At 43.9% G+C, this 25,379-nt stretch overlaps 1 protein-coding gene across 1 annotated transcript in view; it reads left to right on the top strand.

The window, feature by feature from the left end:
* The window catches only part of SLC18A1 (solute carrier family 18 member A1), a 78,801-nt gene that overhangs the window by 30,595 nt on the left and 22,827 nt on the right, over nt 1–25,379 (top strand). The window contains exons 8-10 of the mRNA XM_077469796.1: nt 3,023–3,066; nt 3,149–3,209; nt 6,521–6,616. Of these exons, the coding sequence (XP_077325922.1) occupies nt 3,023–3,066; nt 3,149–3,209; nt 6,521–6,616 (201 nt within the window). The remainder of the gene's footprint in view (nt 1–3,022; nt 3,067–3,148; nt 3,210–6,520; nt 6,617–25,379) is intronic.

Raw genomic sequence — 25,379 nt, 5'->3', positions numbered from 1 at the left:
CCGACTATGTTTTCTGTCACTGAAGTTCACACCTCGGTTTATTGGGCCTTTCCGTATTCTTCGCAGGATTAACCCAGTGGCTTACGCATTAGACCTTCCTTCTAACATGTGTATTTCAAATTTATTTAATGTCTCCTTATTGAAACCTTTGGTCCACAACCGCTTTACCCCCTTGGTGCCACGTCCTCACCCTGTACAGGTTGAGAACCATGAGGAGTATGAAGTACAGTCCATTGTTGACTCCCGTAGTTTCTGTGGGCGCATACAGTACCTGGTGCATTTCCATAGATGTTTTCCCCTCAAGCCTGGTCATGTAGTTCATGTGCATTTAAATGTAGAGAAACAAGCAAATGTGCAGCTACTTGCCTTAATACCCTCTGATACTAGTCATTTGTGGTTCATTTCTAATTAATATTCGGACAAACTTGGTTATTCTGAGATTCGAATATATCCGAATACCCGAATTACGAAGTTTAAATTCAAATTGAAATTCAAATCTAATTTTACATTGAATTCCATTCAAATTCTAACTGTAACCATATTTCGAATGTTTCAAATCGGAAAAAGACGGTAAATAAAAAAAATAAATAAAATGAATTCCGTATACGAATCCCAAATACAAATTTAATGAATCAACAGACTTTAACGAAACAAAATAACTAGATTAACTAATCTAAACAAAATATTTTTTCGTTATGCACAAGCCTGTCCTATACTACACTATACAGTAAAACCTTGGATTGAGAGTAACTCGGTTTAAGAGCGTTTTGCAAGACAAGCAGAATTTTGACTTGATAAACGAGCGATGTCTTGATATACAAGTAGCGTCATGTCACAACTGAGTATAAAACAGAGGCACCTCTAAGTGTAGCAATATGGTTACATTTAATGAAGGTACAACATTTAGCAACTCACATGATTGATGATTAAAACAGGCACATCTAAGTATGCAGTCATCCGGGGTAAAGCTGTCCACATAGACCTTCCTCCTCACCGCTGGCTTTCACCGCTGTCAGTTTGCAATCATGACCGGGAAGACTACCCTGCAGTAGAGCTCTGTAGCTTCTGATGGATTTTCCTTCTAATCCCCTTGTGAAGGCTTCCATTTGTGGATGGACATTTTATGGTTACACAACCTATCACATTGCTATAATAATTTTTATATGGACTATAAACTGAAGGACTTATGTCGTGTACACACGACCGGACTTTCCAGCAGAAAAGGTCGACGGAATCATTTCATTGGATATTCCGATCGTGTGTGGAATTCATCTGACTTTTTTTTTCAAAAATTCTGATGGACCTAGAAATAGAACATGTTTTAAATCTTTCCGACAGAATCAATTCCTATCGGGAAAACTGTTCGTCTGTATGCTATTCTGACGGACCAAAAACGACGCAAGGGCAGCTATTGGCTGCTGGCTATTGAACTTCCTTTTTCTAGTCCCGTGGTACATCATTGCCTTCTAAATGAACAGACTTTGGTGTGATCGTGTGTAGGCAACTCCGTCAGAACTCTGTTGGAAAGACCGTCAGAGTTTATTCTGATGGAAAAATCGGTCATGTGTACGTGGCATTACAGTATAAATAAATTGTTGTGGAGCGAATCACTTGAGTTTCCACTATTTCTTATAGGGAAATTTGCTTTAATATACGAGTGCTTTAGATTGCAAGCATGTTTGCGGAAACAAATTTTGCTTGCAATTCAAGGTTTTACTGTATTACACATTTAATGCCATTCATTCCAAAGGGAGACTCATTTGCAAGGAGATAAACTTCAGTGTGAAGTACATTTGAAAAAAAACCATGCCGAAACTCAAAGATATGGACTGTACCACGCAAACGTATCCACTTTGCTCTGTCAAAGTGCTTAAATGTTCCTTATTTGGAGGGACTGTCCCTCTTTTGGAACCAAATCCCTTACATTCCATCTAAAATATCCTTTGCGTAGGTGTAGTAATCTGTATAATGAGATGCACTAGTATTTATCGGCTTATTACATGCACTTTTTCACTCTGAAAATTGGGTGCAAATAGTGTGTGCATGTTATATGTCAATTCTTCAATTTTAGCTGCCTTGGAAGGGACAGGGAGTAGGGCGGTACGAGTGCCGTCAGATTACATACAGCAAGAATCTCTTGTTTACTCATCGGCCTCTGTAACAGGAAGTCCCCTCTCCTGGGCCAGCATTGGACCAGTGTTCTGTCTATCATAGAAGCCAGTCCAAGAGGCGGGACTTTGTATTAAAGAAGCCACCGTGTAAACAGGAGATTATCGCTGTATGTAATCTGATGGTGCTCGTCCCGTCCTCTATCTGTCCCCTCTGAGGCAGCAGTAATCTGAGGTGAGGTTGCAGATGGGCATTGATTAGACTGCATTGTTGGCACTTTTGAGGCTGCAGATGGGCATTGATCAAGCTGCATTGATGGGAAATTGTAAGACTGCAGATGGGCATTGATCAGGCTGCAGCTGGGCAATTGTGAAGCTGCAGATGGGCATTGATCATGCTGCACTGATGGGCACTAGTGAGGCTGCATATAGGCACTGGTAAGGCTGCATTGATGGGCACTGAGCCTTATTTTGTTTCAAAGTTCTTTATTTAAAATTAAAGTTTTTTTCCTGAAACTTCCCTCTTAAAATGTAGGTGTGTGGTATACACCTGTGCATGTTATACTATTAAACTACCAAATAATATTCATATTGCACTAAATGTGTCATCCATTTTTAAACTCAGTATATGAATTTTGACCCTTCAACCAATTGAGGTACATTTATCTCTACAGAATATATGCAAAAAAGAACTGAAGAGGTGAAAAAGCCCTAATGGGTTTAAATGATCCTGTTTGTGCTTTAATTTGTCATAATTCACAATATGAACTGCCAAGGGGAAGGAAGCCACTGTAGGCAGTCATTGTGATGCAATTAAAAAGAAAAATAGTATGACGATGCACTGCACCACATTGAATGCATTACCACCTTATCCCGCCTTCTGATTCTTCTTTTGTTTCCCTTTCTGTCCACAGCTCTCCAGCTTTTCTTTCTGAAGCCTTCTAAGTTTTCTCCAGGGGTGAGTGTCAGTGTCAGTAAAGGGAGAGATATGGGTACTCACTGCTATGTCTGCTTCTAATATATTGTGTTTTATTCTTTAGAGCATTGCACCAACATCATATCTTATACTCCTCAAGGACCCTTATATCTTGGTTGCTGCTGGTAAGTTATATTGTGTACATAATGGCACTTAAATTGCAGTTCTTCTAAAAATGCCACACCTGCATCAACCAGCATGGGGCCCGGTACAGACAAACCTTCCCCACTCACCCTCCAAACCCCCTTCATATACATATATATATACTGTGTACATACCTCCCAACTTTTTGAGATTGGAACGAGGGACACCTCTTAGCAAAAGTATGTTGGCATAAGACACACCCCTGCCACACCCCCTTAAAGAAGAATTTAAGTGCTTTTTGTTACCACTACTATTCCAGTATACTGGTTTCTGTAATTTACAAATGCAATGTAACAATTTAGAAATTGGATGAAAGGTTTAGCACTGGCAAACACTTTTTGAAATATAAAAAGTGCATTTTATATACAACTAAAACTAAATAGATCAGACCAAAATGAGGGACAAATGAGGAGGAAAGAGGGACAGAGGCACATTGTTCCAAATCAAACAAGATAAACAAGATATTTGGGGGGCATACCCTAAAAAAATGCATAAAGATGGTGCTGCCATAAGACCATACAACAGAACAAAAATATTACAGCGCACACATGCAAAACTAATATTTACCTCCAGCAAGGCTTTTTAAAAACACCTAGACATTTTCAAAAAACATTATCAAAAAATATGGGGATTTGGTCACACCATATTGCTATACGGTGCTTAAGCCCACTTACTACGACAAAGTACCCCATGATTAGTGGGTCCTACACTATCCATAGACTAGGAGATCCTGCTTCTCTGAACCATGTGAGCTATACTCCTCTATATGGGAGAACAGGAGGTCTCCACCATGACACAGGTGGTCACTAATGAGAGGTACTTACTGAGGGAGTGGGGTCCAAATCCTGTTGGGTGGAGCACCCCACTCCCTCAGTAAGTACCTCTCATTTAGTGACCACCTGTGTCATGGTGGAGACCTCATGTTCTTCCATATAGAGGAGTATAGCTCCCATGGTTCAGAGAAGCAGGATCTCCTAGTCTATGGATAGTGTAGGACCCACTAATCATGGGGTACTTTGTCGCAGTAAGTGGGCTTAAGCACTGTATAGCAATATGGTGTGACCAAATCCCCATATTTTTTGATAATGGTTTTTGAAAATGTCTAGGTGTTTTTAAAAAGCCTTGCTGGAGGTAAATGTTAGTTTTGCATGTGTGCGCTGTAATATTTTTGTTCTGTTTTGTTCCAAATCAGGGACAGTCCCTCAAAATAAGGGATAGTTGGGAGCTATGTTGTATATTGTGATATTGCGGGGGGCTATTTCTCAAGTGTATTGCATCACCTGTGCACTCAGACCAGCCAGGGAATACTGTTTCAGGGTCGGTTGGCCCACTTTTAACAAAAAGGAAAATAAAGTTCAACACAACAAATTGTTGCCCTCATAGGGGTTTTCACTATCACTCCAAAAATGAAAATAATTGTCATAAAGCCTCCTGGCTTTTCTTTGCAGTGCCACTGCTTAAGGCTCAAAATAGAAAAGTTTCAGGAGAAAAAGGATAAAGTTGTCCATTGAGTTTGCCACTATTTTTACTGGATTCATATTAATATGATTTTTGTTTATTTTTTCGTTTCATGTGTTTTTTTTGTTTGTTTTTTGTTAACTTGTTTGTCTGAGTATAGATCAATGTTTGCCCCAAGCATGTTTGAATCCACTTACTGTTGACTGACTCACTACCTCTGCTGGAATCTATTCCAAGCATCTACTCTGTCCTAGATTATATGGTCTATGCGCTCCTGAACACACAGTTGGTCCCCAGCAAGACCTGGCTCTAATACTTGAACCTGATAGGTCACAACCCGCTTTTTAATTCTCCAGTCTTGGTGACTGCAAATCAGTATGGAGGAAGAGGTCATTCCATATTGGGGAAACACATAGTTTGTGATCATTGCTCATTTTCCAAAGATCAGAGAGAATATGTTTAATCCCTCATGGGATCACAGGATCAAAATATTAATAATGGGAATATGAGAGTTAATCCAGCTATTAATTTGAACTATGAGCTTTATCCTTATTTGGGTACATTGGGTTTTTGTGATAGTGTGCCAGTGTGCTTGTCAATTTTCGGGGGGCACCCAATAAATGGATACACCTTTATACTAGTCTTCTATTTCCTTGTATACTCTGTACCCAAGTCCATGACAGGTTGTTTGCAGTGCATATCTATCTCAGAAATATTTAACCCTCTCCGTACCCCTCTCCTCGTATTACCTTCCCCCTTAAAACTCTCTTCTCTTCTAACCGACTCTTAAAAAGCGGTTCTTCACCCTAAAGGGGAAGTTCCGCTAATCTGATCCCTCCCCCCCTCCGGTGCCACAATCGGCACCTTTCAGGGGGGAGGGGGGTGCAGTTACCTGGATAATCGAGGTATCTGCACCCACTTCCGGGCAGACCGCCGCAGACCCCCGCAGACGCTCCGCCCCCCCCCCCGTTGTGTTCTGGGAAACACACAGTTCCCAGAGACACAGCGGGGGACCATAAGAGACGCGCAGCGCGACTCGCGCATGCGCAGTAGGGAACCGGGCAGTGAAGCTGTAATGCTTCACTTCTCGATTCCCTGACAGACGATGGCGGCGGGGGCAGCAGTGAGATGAGCGATCGCTCGTCATCTGCCGCCGACATCGCTGGACCCTGGGACAGGTAAGTGTGATTTTATTAAAAGTCAGCAGCTGCAATATTAGTAGCTGCTGACTTTTAATATTTTTTTTTTAGGTGCAAAACCGCTTTAAGCTGGCGATAGATGATTCATTTTTTTTTTGATTAGTCAGTTAGCTGATCAAAAAAAAAAAAATCGGAACGGATTCCCCCATTCACGTATTTGAGGTGGATGAAGGAATCTTCCTCCTGGCTATATTGTATATTAGCTGCACTGCAGAGCGAGCACAAATACTCCAACAGTCACATTCAGGAGGAGTTGATCAATAGGTAAACTTTTCTCAAATGGGAATGGCTATACATGGATTGAAATTCGGTTAGGCCCTGCTTAACCTGCCGAATTTTGATTTGGCCACCTTTAATTTTCATGGTGCACTGCTGTCCCTTGTTTATCCTTTACCTACCATATTCCTTTTACTTTGCTCTCTCTTCTCTCTATCCCTCCTTTATTCTCTCTCCTTGTACTTATTACCCTCTGTTTCTCTACTTCCCTCTCTCTCCCACCCCCACAACTTTATAACGGGGAGTCTAAAAGTGGTGAAATACATCACTATTAAGTTTTCTAAAGAGCAGTTGTGTTGACGGATAAAGTGTTACCGACAAACTAAATACAGCTTATGGTGTTATATCTTTCTTCACAGGGGCTCTCTGGATTGCAAATATGGCTATTGGAGTTATGGAGCCTACCTTGCCTATTTGGATGATGGAAACCATGTGCTCCCCGAGCTGGCAACTAGGTACCTGTCCCACTACAAATTGCAGAGTGATGCTGCACACTCCTTTTTTGAGAACTACATACTTATCAGTTTCTAAAATTATCCCAGCTGAAGGATTGTTCAGGCATGAAATAACACCTTCAAGAAATTTTGTTAGGGTAATCAAATCCAAAGACATAACATGATCATCACCTGACTGTAACACAACTGTGTGTAAACTGTTGTGTTGTCAGATTTCTCTAGGCAAAATAGGAAAGAAAATGTGCAAAACGTGTGCAATACATGAAAATTTACTCATGTTTTGTCTCTTTAAGACCACTGTAAATACTGAGAAATAACTGTTGATTCTGCCAGAAATCTGGATAGTTCTTCACATCCTGTTTGAGCCGACAACACCACTGCCTCTACTGCACTGAAATCCCAAGCAGTGTTATCTGCCCTGCCTTGCCCTCTTATAATATGAAGATAAAGAGAGGAGGAGATGTTCTGTTGTCCAGTAGAAAAGAACTGGACAAGGCTGGCAATACAGCTTGGTATTTTAGTACAGGCACTGAGTTGTCAGTTCTAACAGTAAGTTAGGTCTACAGATTTCATGAACTTTAATGGCATCCCAGTCTTCGTCCGGCTTCTTCTCTTCTGGGAAGGCTGTCCACAAGGTTTAGGAGTGTGTCTATGGGAATGTTTGGCCATTCTTCCAGAAGTGCATTTGTGAGGTAAGGCACTGATGTTGGAGAGAAGGCCTGGCTCACAGTCTCCATTCAAATTCATCTCAAAGGTGTTCTTTTGGGTTGAGGTCAGGCCTCTGTGCAGGCCAGTCAAGTTTCTCCAGCCCAAAGTCATAAAGTCACCCATTTCTTTATGGACCTTGCTTTGTGCACTGGTGCACAGTCATGTTGGAACAGAAAGGGGCCATCCCCAAACTGTTTCAACAAAGTTGGGAGCATGAAGTTGTCCAAAATGCCTTGGTATGCTGAAACCCAACCCCTGCAAAACAGCCCCACACCATAATCCCCCCTCCACCAAATGATTTCGACCAGTGAACAAAGCAAGGTCCATAAAGACATGGATGAGTGAGTTTAGGGTGGAGGAACTTGACTGGCCTGCACAGTCCTGACCTCAACCCAATAAAACACCTTTGGGATGAATTAGAGCAGAAACTGCGAGCCAGGCCTTCTCATTCAACGTCAGTGCCTGATCTCACTAATGCGCATCTGGAGAAATGGTCAAACATTCATATAGACACACTCCCAAACCTTGTGGACAGCCTTCCTAGAAGAGTTGAAGCTGGTATAGTTGCTTCTATTGAACCCTATGGTCTAAGACTGGAATGCCATTAAAGTTCATGTGCGCGCAAAGGGAGGCATCCTAATACTTTTGCCAATATACTGGTGTATATATATATATATATATATATATATATATATATATATATATATATATATATATATACAGTATATATATATATATATACACAATTATCATTGTCTTGGGTCACAGTTTAGCAAGCAAACAGAATTGCCAGGAGGATGACAAGGCTCATGCAAATATGACTGTTTCATCCTGTTGTGCAGATGTAGAACAGTGACTGTTCAGTATCACATTAAGGTCCTTCTGGAAATCAAACCACTTAATCAAAATCCAGTCTAGTAAATCTTATTAGAGAGACATTAACTACTTAAAAGAGAATTCTCCTCAGGGTGAGCCTTGTATAATAATATGACACAACACGTGAATGGTTATAAAAGTACTGGCACATTTAACCATTTCCTTACAGTAGTTATTTTTATCTGTTTGTATTTCGTCCTTTCTAACAAATACATAGACAATTGAGTACTGTCCGTGATACTTTTTTTATTTGCACTAACATACAATTTTTCAGGACAAGCTTTCAGTATATGTCCCCTTCTTCAATGCCCCAGCAGTACTAATTCACAAATGTTTTAGCAGAATGTTAGTATAACATTATATAAGTATATAAAAAAGTATCACAGACAGTAGCAGAATGTTAAAAACACAAATCTCAGAGGGAAAGAAAAAAAAAAGAAAGAAAAACAAACATACACAAAGAAGTGTACATGGCAATGGTAATAAAACTAGCATACTTAATGACATAAGACAGAGGGAGAGCTTTAGACTGGGGGGGGGGGGGGGGGGGTGACAGTGACAGAGGGGGTCGTAAAACTGTAGGATAATTGGTAAGGAAACCCATATCTAAATTTAGGCCGTTATTTTTTGTGTCAAAAAGAAGCATTATTCTTAGCTCAAACGTTTTCCTTTCCTGGATAGTTCTGAAATTCCCTTTAAGAACTAAAAACTTAAACATCTGCTTTAGTGTAGTCGGGTTGTGAGAAGTGATGTCTTCTGTCTTCTTTATGTTCCTTGATGATATGTCTGTGCAAATTCATCCTTGCTTGCAACTTCTGTCCTGTTTCACCAACATAAGACCCTTCACTACACCTTTTGCATTGAAGGAGGTACACAACATTACTGAAGCTACAGCTGTATGATCCCATGATACTGAAGGTCCCATTTATGTGTGTGACACTTTTGGATAGATCTGGTTGCACAGTTTGCAGCATTTTTTAGTGCAGGGTTTGCTTCCATTATTTGTGACTTCATAATTAGAATGAAGTTTCCTGCTGATTAGTTTATCTGAGGCCGCGTACACACGCGCGGACTGTTGGCCCAACTTTGTCCGTCCAACAGTTTGAGCGAACAGTCCGCTCAAACTTAGCATGGACGGACATGGCCACACACGACGGACGAACAGTTTGCTGAAACCGTGCGCGATGACGTGAACGGCACGTACGACGGGACGAAAAATACGACGTCCTATACACTGCAATGCAACCTTCCGACGTGGAAATCCTTTCTGAGCATGCGCGAGACTTAGTTGGCCGAACAAGCCTACACACGAGCGAACAGTCCGCTGAAACCTTGTTTCAGCGGACAGTTTTTCGGAATTTCCGTAAGACCTTGTTCGGCCAACTGTCCGCTGAAACTGTCCGCTGAAGCCCCACACACGAGCGGACTGTCCGCCCAAACACTGTTCAGCGGACAAGGTTGGGCGAAACAGTCCGCGCGTGTGTACGCGGCCTGAGGTTGAGTAGTTGTCTGAAAGACAATATTGAGGGTTGTTGGAATATTTCTTTCAGCGTTTCATCCTCTGTTATAATGGGTTTTAAATCTTTGATTATCTTTTTGGTCCCTTCTAGTGCTGGGTTGTATGTGGTGACTAGAGGTACTTGGTTATTATTATTTTTTTCTCTGTGTATTGGAGAAGATTTTCTCTTTGGGTTTTCAAGGCCATGTTTATGCTGTTGTTGATGGTTTTGTCTTTGTAACCTTTCTTCTGCTAGTTTTCTGAGATGTTTATCTCTGGCTTCTGGGTCTGAACATATTTAATGGTATCTAATGGCCTGGCTGTATATGTATCAGTGTCATGGTTATGCAATAGAGTTCGACTGCTTACCTGTCTCCATGTGTTCATTTCTAAAGACCAGCTGACCCTCACCTGACTGCTTTTATAATCCATCCTCTGGCATGGCTCCACCCTAGCTCCTATCAGAGAACCCTATATTAACCTGTGCACTGCAAGCCAATCCTGCTGATCAACCTTTGTGTGTTAGCTTTCTGTTACCTGCCGTGTGCTCTTCTACTGTTTTCTGTTACCGACTTTGGCGTGTCTTTGACTATCCCTGTTTGCCTGTGATCCTGACCTTTTGGAGTGTCCCCGACTATTCTTGTCTGCTTGTGGCCCCGACCTTGGCTTTGTCCCTCACCATCCCTATCCTCCGGTTGCCTACTGTGGGTGTGAGCTGGGGGACCCTGGGGGTCGCGACCTGGAGCCAGTTGCAGCCAAGTCCATCCTCACTACTCGAGGCTCTGGTGAACACCTGCTGGCTCTTAGACTCCGCGCCCCAGGGAATCTTACGCTCTAACCCCGGTGGGATCCATCTTGGTGTTCTGGCGGCCCTGCCTCCCTATCACCTTGACCCCCGTCTGCAGCAGTCAGCCGTAGGTTCCACAACCTTGCGGTGCACTCCTGATCCTTACGGTGTGCATCTGTCACCTGGGTTCAAGGTGACCTGACAATCAGATACCATCGAATATGTCCAGACGCAGAAGACAGAGATAAGCATCTCTTATTTTCTTTATCAGTCAATCAGACATTACCATCCCAAATTTGAATGGTGAATTCAAATGATATAGGGCTCTCTCAAATTTCCAAGCTACCATAAATCAGATTCCCTCAGTTTTAAACGGTACTTTACTACAAAGCCAAATTTGCTTTTTTAAATGGGCATTGTCTTACATCTGTTACTTTGGGATTCAGCTAGCAAATGACCTAACAAAACTTTTCTCGCTCAATTTTCTACCCCTCACTTCCTCATTCAGGAAAAATTCATAAGCGTGGTCCAAACAAACATTTTCCTGGATGGTTAGATGTAATGTTATTAAATCAAATCTTTTACCTCAAATCCTTTATCTGTTAGAGAGAATCTACTAGGTGACAATATTTCCAAAACATATCAGGTGAACAATTTACAAGAAGATATGTTTCTTTTCTTTCTTTCCCCAAATTTAATCTCAAATATAGGTGCACTGCATATATTTAAAGCTTTCAAGAATTTGTCCAGCTTTCAAAAATGTGTTAATTCTGTTGGAAGGACAACAGCATGTAATGTAAAGTTGTTAATAAACTGGCAATACCGTATACATTATACCTATATATGCAGCAGGTGGCGCTGTAGTATTATAGTTTATAGTTCTTATACTCTCTTACAGGCTTTCTCAACCTTTTAACACTAGAGGAACCCCAAAAATAATTTTCATGTCTCGAGGAACCCTTACTAAAACCAAATCATCAGGGCTCCTTATATTGGTGGTCCATAGGAAAAATGTCCCCCTTAAAATGGTGTTCAGAATGCCACCCTTAAAGACAGCTAAAAAGATATTTGGTGTCATGCTGTTGGCTTTGCTAAGTGATGCTGAAACTTAAACTCTGTAGGCATCATTAAATAGATGGTTCATCAGCCACAGCTCAAGGAATCCCTAGCAACCTCTGGAGGAACCCCAGGGTTCCATGGAACCCTGGTTGAGAATGGCTGTTCTAGGATATAACATGATGTTTTGTCTATCTATGGTCAATGCACTTAAAGACATGTTCTGATATTTCTCCATGACAGTAAAGTATTCTCTGCATCCAAGAAGCTTCCAGCGCTTAATTGCAATATTCTGTACAATAAATTCTGCTTCCTCAAGTGCAAATGACCTAAAGCAAAACTCCAGGCAAATTGCTAAATATTCAAGTAAATAATGCAGTATAATCAAGCTGTTTTATTTGCCAAAGGATTTAAATTCCTGTCCACTCATTTCTGAGCTTTACAAGGCCCTGACACACAGCACAGTCCTGTCTGGCAGGACAAGAGATATTTTCTCTGCTACAGTTAGGTAACACTTACTGGTCTTGTGCCTCCCCCTGCCTGTGACTAGACAGTGCAAGGAGAAGGAACATGTTGATAATAATCTTTATCATACAGGATTTATATAACGCCAACAGTTTGCACAGCTCTTTACAAAATAGAGAATATACAGTTATAATACAATTCAGGGTTAGGAGGGCCCTGCTCGTGAGTGCTTGCAATCTAAAATTGGGAGCAAGTGATACAAAAGCTAATAAAATGTGAGGGAAGAGATTTTCAGGGATCATCTAAAGGTGGACAGAGAAGAAGATAGGCTTATAAGTTGGGGTAGGGCAGGGGTGCCCAACCAGTGGCCCGGGGAGCCCTCTGATGTGGCCCGCGACCTCCTTCTGTGGGATGGCAGATTGGCAAGCCCAGATCATGAATTGCAGACCTGCCATCCCAGAGCATCTGTTTTGTTAATGAAGCCGGCAAAGCAAGCAGCTGTGAAGCAGAGCTGTATAAGCTGATGCTTCCTGTATAGCGCCGGGGACAGCAACAGCAGGCGATACCTGAATGGAAGACTGTTATTAAAGGTCAGTTTATTACTAAAATTGCAGTGTATATATGGGCATATCTACGCAGTGGTTACTGGGCTGCTTTCAAACAGATCTGCAGGTGCAGTGCACCTTCAGGTTACCTGCGCTTAGGCATAGACTTCTGTTATTACCTGCGGTTTTGGTGAGCTTTCAGAAAATGCACCACACCTGCAGGATATAATAGAAGTCTATGGCAAAGTGTAGCTAACCCGCACGAAAGACACAGGTGCACTGCGCTGCATTAGTGTGAAAGGCCCCTTTCACACAATCAGTCCAACTCAATCGAACCCTCCATTCACCTCTATGAAACAGCAATTGTAAAAATATTTGTGTCCTTTTAGACCCACCTACCTCCAATCTGATTCGCAAAAAAACAAAAACAAAAAAAACCCAGAAAAACAGAAGGGGATCAATCCGGATCAGATTGGAGGACCCATAGAGTAGAGTGGGCTGTGTCCGTGTCCACTCTGCACAGACCTGTCATCCGCCTGCTCTGCTCATTGTGGCCCGCAAAAGGTTACCAAGTCGCTTAAGTGGCCCTCGCTCTTCAAAAGGTTGGGCACCCCTGGGGTAGGGAGTTCAAGAGGACAAGAGAGACTCTGGAGATGTCCCAAAGGTGAACATGGGAGGAGGTAATAAGGGGGCTAGAGAGCAGGAGATTTTGGGAAAAGTGAAGAGAACAGTTTGGGGGTTGTTTTTATTCAAGGTTGGTGATGTAGTTTGCAGCAGAGTTGTGGATGGCTTTGTATGATGTTGTTAGTATTTAGAATTTTATTTGTTGGGCAGTCAATATCAGTGGAGGAACTGGGAGAGGTGGCAGACACTTAGCTGTTGGTACAGTGGATGAGAATGGCAGCAGCATTTTGGAATAGCCTATATAAAGTTAGGCCAACAAGAAGAAAATTGCAATAGTCTAGACAAGGAACTGAATTAGTAGCTTGGTGGTGTTTGTTAGGAAGGGGAGAATTTTGTCAATGTTATGAATTTTGCAAAATGTGCACACTTATTGGATTTTGGGCCAAAACAAAAAGTCAGAGTTCAGGTTCACACCTAGCACCGGGTACTCATAGTTGTGCTGTCGACCTCAAAAACATTTTGGTCAAATAACAGCATCCAATTAGATGCAGCCGTTCGAGTACTCAAGATACAGTAGGTGCAGTGGGAGACTCATCCATCCATATTGTATAGTGTGGATGGATGTTTGCCCTTTCGGCGACTCCTGAACATTATGGGGCGTTCGCGGCAAATTTGAGTACTGCGGAACGTGATGACAGTGCATTGATGTCTGATGATTGGCCAAAGCATACACCTGACCTGCGCCTAAACTTGTGAGAGCCATGATTGGCCAAAGGCAGGGTGCCTTTAGCCAATCATGGCACAGGGGGCTAAGTCAACGCCCCACACTATAATAAGGCTGCTTACAAGTTGGCCGTATATAGTGTTATGAATGATTGAAGTCAGTTAGAGGCAGGTTAGAAGTCCTTACTAGGGAAGTTATATGAGGCCGAGAGTTGCTGGAAGTCTTTAGGTGTAGTTTGTGGTATAGGTTTCCAATTTGATGAATCCCTGCTGTAGACCAATGCTGTAGTGGTAAGTTTGGTGATAGTAGTTGGAGAAAGAGGAGCGGAAGGGTCTGCAGGGCATTTATGTGGATCCCTTGATAGGTTTGGTCCTATAGCTTTCCAGGTTGCGACATTGACAGAGGGTAACAAGGAACGATGTGAATGTCCATCCAATTCGCTGCTAATAGTAGATGGGGGGGTAGAAAACTTGCTGTAGCTTACAGTTGGAGCCATTGGGCAGTGGAGAGTGGGGCTCACCACCGTTTTGCTTGGTCCAGGATGATTGCCTTGTAATACGATTTGATGTCGGGTGTTCCAAGACTAGCAAAGGCAGTAGAGGTACTCAATAGTGAGGACTTTATGAGCTGCCCATATGAAGGTGTAGAGTGTTCGTTTAGCTATGTCAGCCGATAGAATTGTTAATGGGAAAGTCCAGAAAGCTTTAATGGATTACATAGAAGTACTTATTGATTGAAGTTTCTTTAGAAGAAAGGTGATGGAGAGAATAGAGAGGTAAGTTGAATACCCAGGTATGTCATGGATGAGTTGGGTGCTCAGGAGAAGGGGGAAATTTTGGATATATTGGTTTTGAGTGAAGATGACAAGGAGATTCCAATCATGGATGATTTAGAGTCATTTAGCTTATACAAGGAGACTGCACTAAAGTTCTCCAGGACTTGACATAAAGGGAGCATCGAATGTAATGGGACTGTAAGGGATATGATGATATTGTCCGCATATATGCCAATTTTGTGTGGAGTATTTCCTACCAATATTCCAGAAATGAGAGGGTTGGCGCAAATTGCTTGGGCTAGGGGTTCAATAACCAGGGTAAAGATCAGGGGTAAGAGTGGGCACCCCGGATGGCTGCTATTGGTAATGGGAAATGAATCTGAGAGGAGGCCTGTGGTCAAAACCTTGGCACTGGGGGTGGAGTAAAGTCAGATACTTCCAGTTTCACCCTATCAAACACCTTCTCTGCTTCAAGTGAAATGAGAAGGGAAGGCATTTGGATGTGCTCTACCCAGTGAATGAGGTATACAAAATGTCCTGTTCTGTCTGAGACCTGATGGTGAGGAATAAATCCCACCTGGTCTGGGTGTACCAGGTGGGGCAAGTGCTGAGCAAAATGAGTTGCTAATAATTTGGCGTACAGTTTCATGAGGGGACTTGCCAGGTTTATGAATGGTGGTGATGACAGCTTCAACAGATTCCAATGGGATATCACCAGTGGCTAAGAATCTGTTGAAGGAGTTATAGAGATGGGGTAGGACTTGCTCAGTGTATGTTTTGTAGTATTCATTACTGAGGCTGTCCTGCCCCTGGACTATGCAAAGGGAGTGCCCTAATAGGAGCTAGGAGTTCCTGGTGTGAGAAGGGTTGCGGCAGAGCTTCTAATTGCATTTGAGTTAGAGAAGGGAGGTGCAGAGGAGAAAAGGAAATCATGTATTGATGATTGACTAGGTTTAGGTTCTGTAGGGGAGAGGTGTAGGTTGTATAGTTTGGAATATAGGGTGCCAAAACAGTTAGCCATGTTTTTTGGGTTGGTAAGTCTATGGCCCTGGGAGTCTACGAGATATTGTATTTTGGGCTGTGCTGTCCTGCGTTTAAATTGTTAAGCTAGGACTTTGCCTGCTTTGTCACCCTGGGAGTACCATGGAAGTCTAACTTTTTTCAGATAAAAATAAAAAAGTTTTTTATAAACTTCATACTGAATTCAGATCCTACTTATAGAGTTCAGTAACAATAGTTTATGAAGGGGCCAACTTATCGCATGCTTCTAAGGATTTTATGTTTTCCTGGAATGTGTTAATAGTTTCATGGCGTTTTTTCTTCTCCTGGGCCCCCAACATCAATAACAGATGACAGATTTGTGGACATTCCAGAGAGTAATAAAGTTATGCCCTGCACACACGACCAGTTTTCCCGTCGGAATAAACTCTGAAGGTTTTTCCTACTGAGTTTATTACGGCCTACCCTATATACTCTGCAGAAAATTGGGCCTTAGGTGTTGGTGGTACCAGAACACTGTAAGCCCTCATAGTTACTCTTGTTGGGTGCAGGAACGGGCCCTGCTGTGAAATATTATATAAAAAATTGTAATTACTTGCCCCTGTTAAACAGGGGCAGAAAAATTTGGCCTTGGGCAATGAATGGTGGTGGTGGTGTCACAACACTGTAAGCCCTCCCAGTTACTTTTGTTGGGTGCAGGAATGGGCCCTGCGTTTAAATATTATATCAAAATGTTTAATTACATGCCCCTGTTAAACAGGGGCAGAAAATTGGGCATTGGGTGGTGGTGGTGGTGGTGGTGCCCTAAACAAAAAATATTGTTGGAAGCTAGCATCATCAAGATTGAGGAGGAATAGGATAGTCAGCATAGGCAGTCTTCAAGGGATCCCACATCCATAGCAAATTCAATCAGTTGCATCAGACGCTTGATAGCTGGTGATCCAAGACTGATTCATTTTTATGAATGTGAGCCTATCACCGGAGTCAGTGGACAGGTGCACTCTTTGATCCGTTACAAACCCTCCAGCAGCACTGAATATGCATTCAGAAAGCACGCTGGATGCAGGACAGGCCAGTAGCTCAATTGCATACTGAGCAAGTTCTGGCCAGTGGTCCATTCTCAAGACCCAGTAACCCAGTGGATGCTCTGTTGCAAAGGTCCCCAAGTCTGCTCTTGCCCCTAAATATTCCTGCACCATGTAAAGCAGACACTGGCGATGTTTGCTTGAATCAGACCTTGTCGCTGAAGACTGAAAAATTGTTTAAAGGCATCAGTCAGCCGGCTGCCTTCTCCACCACTCTTCCTCTGACTGAACGAAGCCTCAGAAACATGTTGTCCAGCACCAGGAAATTGTAACCTCCCAGGGTCCGGAAATGCATTGCACAAACCTTTATTCAAGGCCTCCTGAAGATGTTTCATCCTCTGCTCCCTCTGCAAAGGCAGGATGAGTTCTGCAACCTTACCCTTGTAATGTGGATCACGAAGGGTTGCCAGCCAGTAATGATCCCTCTCTCTGATACCACGAATCCTAGGGTCATTTCGCTGGCTTTGCAGAATCAGGGAGGCCATGCAGCATATGTTTGCAGAGGCATTCGATTCTGAGTCCTCTGGGTCACTAAGGATCACAAGATCCGTAACTACCTCCTCAGAGCCACGTACAACTCCTTGGGTTTCTGGGGACTGAAAACCATTCCTTGAAGACTGCTGCTGAGTGTTATCCTCTACATCTATTCTGACACAATCCTCCTCTTCTTCTTGTGTGTTTTGGAGGGCCCACAGGAATGCTATCTGGATAAAAGGAGCTTTGAGAGGAAAGGAAGTCCTCCTCTTCCTCCGGCTGTTCTACCTCAAGTGTCCTGTACATGATTCCACGAAGCATGTGCTCTAGCAGGAAGACTAGAGGGACAGTGTCACTGATGCATACATTGTTGCTGCTCACCATCCTTGTGGCCTCCTCAAATGGTGAAAAGACAGTGCATGCATTCTTGATCAGTAGCCACTGGTGTGGCAAAAAGAAGCCAAGCTCCCCTGACTCTTTCCTGGTGCTATACTCGCACAGGTACTAATTGATGGCCCTCTGCTGTATGTGCAGCCACTGCAGCATTGCCAACGTTGACTTCCACCTGGTGGGCATTTCACAAATGAGGCAGTTGGTGGGCAGGTTGCATTTGCTTTGAATGTCAGCCAGCTGAGCACTGGCATTGTATGACTGGCGGAAATGACCACAGACTTTTCTGCCCTGCCTCAGGAGATCCTGTAAGCCTGGGTACTTGCTCAGGAACCGCTACACCACCAAATTCAGGACGTGTGCCAAACATAGAACATGGGTCAAGTGTCCCTGTCGGAGGGCGGAGAGAAGGTTGGTGCTATTGTCATATACAACCATTCCTGGCTGAAGCCAGCTGGGCGTCAACCACCTGTGAGCCTGCCCCTGCAGAGCTGACAGAATCTCTGCCCCAGTGTGGCTCCTGTCCCCTACGCAAACCAACTGAAGCACTGTATGGCATCTTTTAGCCTGACTGCTTTCGTAGCCACTTGAATGCATACAGAGCATCACTCAGAGGATAAATCTGCAGAAGAGGCCATAGAGGAAGAAGAAGAGGAGAGGGTGGAGGAGAAAGCTGTGGCAGAATCACCACTAGAATTTTGAAGGCGTGGTGGCAGAACAAGCTCCAACAACACTGAACCCTGTCCTGCATCCTTCCCAGCTGCCAGCAGAGTTATCCAGTGCCCCCTGAAGGAAAGGTAACGTCCCTGCCCATGCCTGCTGGACTATGAGTCAGCAGTAATATGAACCTTACTGCTGACCTCCCTGTGCAACGAGGCCAAAAATTGCCTTCCACTTGCCGGTAGAGAGCCAGAATGGCTTCCGTGAAAAGAAATTGCGTTTTGGAACATGCCACTGAGGTACAGCACATTCCACAAATTCACGAAAGGGGGCAGAGTCTACCAGCTGAAAAGGCAACAGTTGCAGTGCTTTGCCTGCTAAAATCAGATGGTGGTGTACTGCTAGCAGATTGGCTGCAAGTACTTGGGACACCTATTGCTATACCTTCATTCCTCTCAGTGCAGGTTTTTGAGAGGACTGGAGGTATAGTAGGGATGGAGATCCCAGATGAGGAGCAAGGAGAAGTCTGCCTTTTTCTTTAATGTGGGTCTTTCAAGTGCTGTTGCCAACGGACTGCATGGCAGGTCGTCATATGTCTGGTCAAGCATGTTCTGGCCATGCTTGATCTGATCAGACATAGGTTGCAAACAGCAGTGATGTGATCTTCTGCACACGTGTCGAAAAAGCTCACACCAGGGAACTTTTAAATGTCAGTGGGGAGTCAACAGTGCCTTGCACCTGCAGAGCTCTGCAGTATGATGCAATAGGGTGGCTGCCCTTAAGCTGCCCCCTAGAGGACATCCTGCCTCATTGGAATTTCGCCTCCTCCTCCTTCCTTCTCTCAGGCACCCAAATACAGTCAGTGAACTCATCATCCCCTCCCTCCTCGTCACTGGAGCAAACATGGCAGTATGCTGCAGCTGGGGGAACATGACTGCCAGTTTCTTGTCCTTCTTGGACACCTCCTCTCTCTAGGTTCACGTTACTCCCTTCGTCAACCTGGGAACTAAAATCGGAGCCTTCAAATCACTGTGCATCCTCCAGCAGCATGTACCCGATACTGTGGTTGAATAATTCTGGGGACTCCTCCTTGCATGATGGTGGGGCTACAGAAGGAGTGATTGTGGACAAGGAGCCGGTGGAATAGGCCTCTTTGGCAGCTGCGTTGGAGGGCAAACTACTCTGAACCTGGGTAACAGAGTATGAGGATGGCATTGTTATCCACTCCACCAACTCCTCTGCATGTTCTGGCTCAATAACAAGGCCAGCAGCGGAAAAAAAAGGACAAGCATACTCCACAGCCACCTGCAGAGGATGCACCATGTCCACGACCACCACTGTTGACTGTAGACACATAGACTGCTTACCCTCTTTTAGTGGCCTGCGAGCATCTTCCTCTCCTTGGTGGCCTTCCAGTAGGGATAAGCTTCGAGTTCGAGTTCAAGTCGAACTCATGTTCGACTCGAACATTGCCTGCGTTACATCAGGAAACCTGCGTTACATCAGAGGGGGGCGGGGTCACCCATACGTCACTGGGGAACCCCATAGCTTTCCTCACCAGCGTCAGAGGGGGCGGGGTATTGGAGATTGACGTATTGGAACAGCAAGAATGTCAGCCAAACAGGTCTGTAACAGGAACGCAGGAGATAGTCTTTGTGGTGTTGACCAACGCGAAAGCAGAGATCATCTGGGCTGGACAGCTTAAGTGGGCTGGACTGACGAGCAGGATATCATCAACAGGTGAGTCACTGTGGAGAAATCGGAGCTGGCAATTAGCCGGCCAGCTCAGAGGAAGGAAGGGCTGAGCCCAGCCGTGACAGTAGCCCCACCTCAATGACCCCTCCCCTCGGTGGACCACCAGGCTTGAGGGGAAAACGAGTATGTAAATCACGGAGGGGGACAGGGGCATGTACGTCTGAAGATGAGACCCAAGAGCGTTCCTTCAAACTATACCCTTTCCAACTCACCAGGTACTATATGCTCCAACGGAACCTACGAGAGTCAACAATGGACTGTACTTCATGCTCTTCATGGTTCCCAACCTTTACAGCGTGAGGATGTGGCACCGAGGTGGTAAAGTGGTTGCAGACCAAAGGTTTTAATAAGGAGAGATGAAATAGATCTGAAGTATGCATATCAGAAAGAAGTTCTAATGCGTAAGCCACTGGGTTAATCCTGTGAAGAATACCCAATAAACCAAGGAACTTCAGAGAGGAAACACGAAGTCGGAGGTTGCGAGATGACAGCCAGACCCTATCCACAACCTGATAGGAAGGTGCAGGCAGGCATCAGCGGTCAGCATGGAGGCTGTACCTATCCTTAGCATGTTGCAAAGCCTCCTGGACATGTGCCCAAGTGGAACAAAGACAAACGTAGATGCTCCTCTAACACGGGAATATTCTGCGGAACAAATGAGTCAGGCAACATGGAAGGTTGAAAACCATAGTTCGCCATAAAAGGGGACAATCGGGAAGCAGAATTCAAGGCACTATTGTGAGCAAACTCGCAGGTCTGACCAGTTGTTATGATGGTCAGAAATATAGTAACGTAGGAATTGCTCCAAAGATTGATTGGCCCGTTCTGCAGCCCCATTAGACTGCGAGTGATTTGCAGAGGAAAAAGGTGAATTCCCAACTGTGTACAAAAGGCTAGCCAGAATTGGGACATAAACTGACTACCCCTGTCCGAGACAATTACCTTGGGTAGCCCATGTAAGTGAAAGATCTCCTGAGCAAAAATGGAAGCCAGTTCCTTAGAAGTGGGCAACTTCTTAAGTGGAATACAATGAGACATTTTGAAGAACCGGTCAACCACCATAAGGATAACTGTGTTTCCCTGGAAGTTGGGTAACTCCACAATGAAATCCATAGATAGGTGAGTCCAGGGCCTCTCTCCATTGGATAAGGGTTGTAGGAGGCCCACTGGAACGTGTCGTGGAGTCTTACTCCAAGCACACATGGAACAGACAGCTACAAAGGCCGTTACATCAGCATGTAGACTACTAGGCCATCGGAATTGTTGGAAAATGGCCCAAAAGAGTTGATTCTTCCCAGGGTCGCCAGCAGCCTTGGGAGAATGGTAAGTCTGGAGCACGGCAGTACGGAGACTCTCTGGAACAAAGCAGCGGTCACAAGGTTTCTCAGGAGGAGCATGGACCTGAGCAGCAAGAATTTTGTCACCCAAAAGAGAAGTGATACTGGTTCGAACTGTAGTCTGAATATGATCAGGAGGAATCCCAGGAACCGGAACCGACTCCATCTTGGAAGTGGAGGAAAATTGTCATGACAAAGCGTCAGCCCTTACATTCTTAGTAAACAAGCAGGACAAAACTCTGGATAGCCGCACACTGGAAAAAGACTTGAAATCCCATCTTTAATTGAAACAACGTGGGTCACATCAAAACAGAATCAAAAAATCCACAGCAAAAGGAATAACAGGGTACAGGAAAACTGACACGTTTCACACCATAATCAGTGCTTGCTCATGATCAGCTATGAATAAGCACTGATTACGGTGCAAAACGCGTCAGATTTTCCTGTAACCTGTTATTCCTTTTGCTGTGGATTTTTTGATTCTGTTTTGATGTGACCCACGTTGTTTCAATTAAAGATGGGATTTCAAATATTTTTCCAGTGCGTGGCTATCCAGAGTTTTGTCCTGCTTGTTTGTTCAGTGTGTGTGTAATGGTCAGCAGCTTCGGTTCATCAATAGGAGACAGAGCTTCAGTCCTCGAGGATTACTTTGGAGCGGTGGTTCATCCTTTCTATCACTTACATTCTTAGTACCAGGTAAGAATGAGACATTATAATTGAAACTTGACAAGAAAAGAGCCTTCTCCCTTCTGGGAGAGAGGCATTTAGCCCCAGACAAGAATGTGAGATTCTTTTGGTCAGTGAGAATGAGAACCGGCACAGTGGTACATTTGAGGAGATGTCTCCATTCTTAGGGGTGTCTAAGGGCTAAAATGATCACTAACAGCTCTCTGTCACCAATCTCGTAATTGCACTCTGCAGGTTACAATTTCTTGTAACAAGGTTGCATAGCGCTCTCAGTGGTAGGACGTTGAGACAGAAGGATGCCAACTCCAGTCTCAGAAGCATCAATCTCAAGGATAAAAGGTAACGTAGGATCAGGATAAGCATGTCTTACGTCTTACTGCATTGGGGCAACCAGGGGAGAACCTTAGCACAGAGCCAATCAAAAAAGGGGTTGCGCCTATGTAACCAAGGATAACCAATAACCAGGAGAAACTTAGGTGAGGAAATAACTTGGAATTGGATTATCTCATGGTGAAGAGCCCCTACGGCCTTGGACAACGGAACAGTCTCATAAGTCTCATCACATGGACAGGCTGTAGAGGTCTCCTGTCAAGAGCCTCAATAGCAAGTGGAGTGTCATGCAGCTGCAGCAGTATCAAGTGCTTTGATACAAAGGCAGCATCAATGAACAGATCTGAAGCCCCAGAGTTGATTAGAACCTGTATCTTGAGGAAACGACTCAGCCCAAGAAAGTGTAATCAAAACCAGGGACTTATCCTTCTGGATAACTGGGGACGAAACAACGGTACCTAAGGTCTACCCGTGACAGGACCTCAAGGGGCCGGGCATTCCCTGGATGGGTAGGACAAGACTTCAAAAAGTGACCTGCCTGGTGACAATAAAGGCCCAATCTCTCCCTCCTCCTAAGGGTTCTACCATCCGCAGAGAGACGCGTGAAGCCCAAGTACATGGGTTCACCTTCACCGACCGACTCTGTACCAGGACACATGGGAAGTGAGGGAGGCAAGGGTGGGACTGCAAATCTTGGAGACAAATGTACATGAGGCTTCCGCAAACGCTCCTTAAAAGGAAGTCTTTCTCCGAGTCTGGAGTCAATGAGGATGGCAAACATGATCAACTTCTCCAGCTCAGTGGGTATATCTCGGGCTGCTATCTCATCCTTGATGGTATCTGAGAGACCATGAGAAAAAGCAGCCACGAGGGCCACATTGTTCCAAGCAACCTCTGCTGCCAGAGTATGAAATTCAATGGTGTAATCAGCAACAGTTCATGTACTCTGTTTGATGGACATGAGACACTTGACAGCAGAAGCAGAGCATGCGAGAACATCAAATATCCTTTTAAAAAAATCCACAAACTCAGGGTAGCTCAAGACAACAGGTTTTTGCATCTCCCTTAGAGGATTTGCCAAGGCTCTCTCAAAAAGTTAAGATATCACAAAACTTACTTTGCTTCTGTCCATGTGAAACGCCTGGGGCAGCATCTCACAGTACATCTCAACCTGGTTGAGAAACCCTCTCCATTGGACTGGATTGCCCTTGAATCACTGGAGAAGTGGAGCGGAACCAGACATACCTCTTATAGAGGTAATACTTGAGGTGGGTGCCTGCACAGTGACTAGAGCAGCAGCAGACAGGGATGGCCTGCAACACAGGTTGTACCGGAGCAGCTACAGTGGGAGATTCCATGTGAGCCATGCGACTCAGATGCGTCTGTAACGCCATGGCAAACTGATCCATGCGGTGATCCTGCTCATCTAAACTGGAAAAAATATTACCAAGTGGATTGTCTGCATCTTCTGAATTCATGGCCTTCGCCTACTATGAGAAACCATGAATAAGACCGAGACAGAAGTACAGTTAAATCACACGTGTTTAATAATAAAAGTAAATAGAACAAACGTAGTTAAAACAGCCAAAGTTCTGTAACCAGAATAGATAGTCAGACAAGCCAGAAAGTCAGGAAGCCAGAGATCAGCATAGTGGAACAGCAAGCAGGATCTGTAGCCAGAAGGAATGTCAGCCAAGCAAGTCTTCAACAGGAACGCAGGAGATAGTGTCTGTGATGATGACCAAGGAAAAAGCAGAGACCATCTTGGCTGGATGGCTTAAGTAGGCAGGACTGACGAGCAGGATATCATCAACTGGTGAGTCACTGTGGAGAAATAGGAGATGGCAATTAGCCAACAGCTGAGTGCCAAGCTCATAGGAAGGAAGGGCTGAGCCCAGCCCGACAATTAGATACTGTGTATACTGCCTGCACTGTATTAGAACTGTACAATGACTGAACTGTATTGTATACTGGTTAAACCACCAGAAGTGTAATAGAAACGCTACACACTGTATTAGATACTGTGTACACCGCCTGCAATGTATTAGAAACTGTACTATGGCTGCACTGTATTGTGTACTGTGTACACCACCAGAAGGGTAGTAGAAACTGTACACACTATATTAGATACTGTGTACACCGCCTGCACTGTATTAGAAACTGTACTACGGCTGCACTGTATTGTGTACATGACCAGAAGTGTAGTAGAAACCCTATACACTGTATTAGATACTGTGTATACTGCCTGCAGTATATTAGAAACTGTACTATAGCTGCACTGTATTGTCTACTGTGTACACCACCAGAAGTGTAGTAGAAACTGTACATATTGTATTAGATACTGTGTACACCACCAGAAAAGTAGTAGAAACTGTACACACTGTATTAGATACTGTGTACACTGCCTGCACTGTATTAGAAACTGTACAACAATTGCACTGAATTTTATACTGTGTCCACCACCAGAAGTGTAGCAGAAACTGTACACACTGCATTAGATACTGTGTACACGACCTGAAGTGTGTGTGTGTGTGTATATATATATATATACACACATATATATTAATACACTGCCTGCACTGACTGAATATTGAGTAAGCACTGAATATATATAGTCTATGCTAAATGTAGAATATACAGAGTATACTCAGAGTATATATACAGTATCTCACAAAAGTGAATACACCCCTCACATTTTTGAAAATATTTTATCATATGTTTGCAAGTGACAACACTGAAGAAATTACACTTTTCTCGTATAACAGTCTAAATTTGCTGTCCCCTCAAAAAACATCAACACACGCCATTAATGTCTAAACCACTGGCAACAAAAGCGAGTACACCCTTAAGTGAAAAAGTCCAAATTGGGCCCAAAGTGTCAATATTTTGTGTGGCCACCATTATTTTACAGCACTGCCTTAACCTTCTTGGGGGTGGAGTTTGCCAGAGCTTCACAGATCGCCATTGGAGTCCTCTTCCACTCCTCCA

Source organism: Lithobates pipiens, unplaced genomic scaffold, assembly GCF_037356315.1.
Source record: "Lithobates pipiens isolate NorthernLeopardFrog02 unplaced genomic scaffold, aLitPip1_a1.2 Scaffold_8, whole genome shotgun sequence".
Classification (NCBI taxonomy): domain Eukaryota; kingdom Metazoa; phylum Chordata; class Amphibia; order Anura; family Ranidae; genus Lithobates; species Lithobates pipiens.
This window is presented reverse-complemented; position numbering and strand designations above follow the sequence as displayed.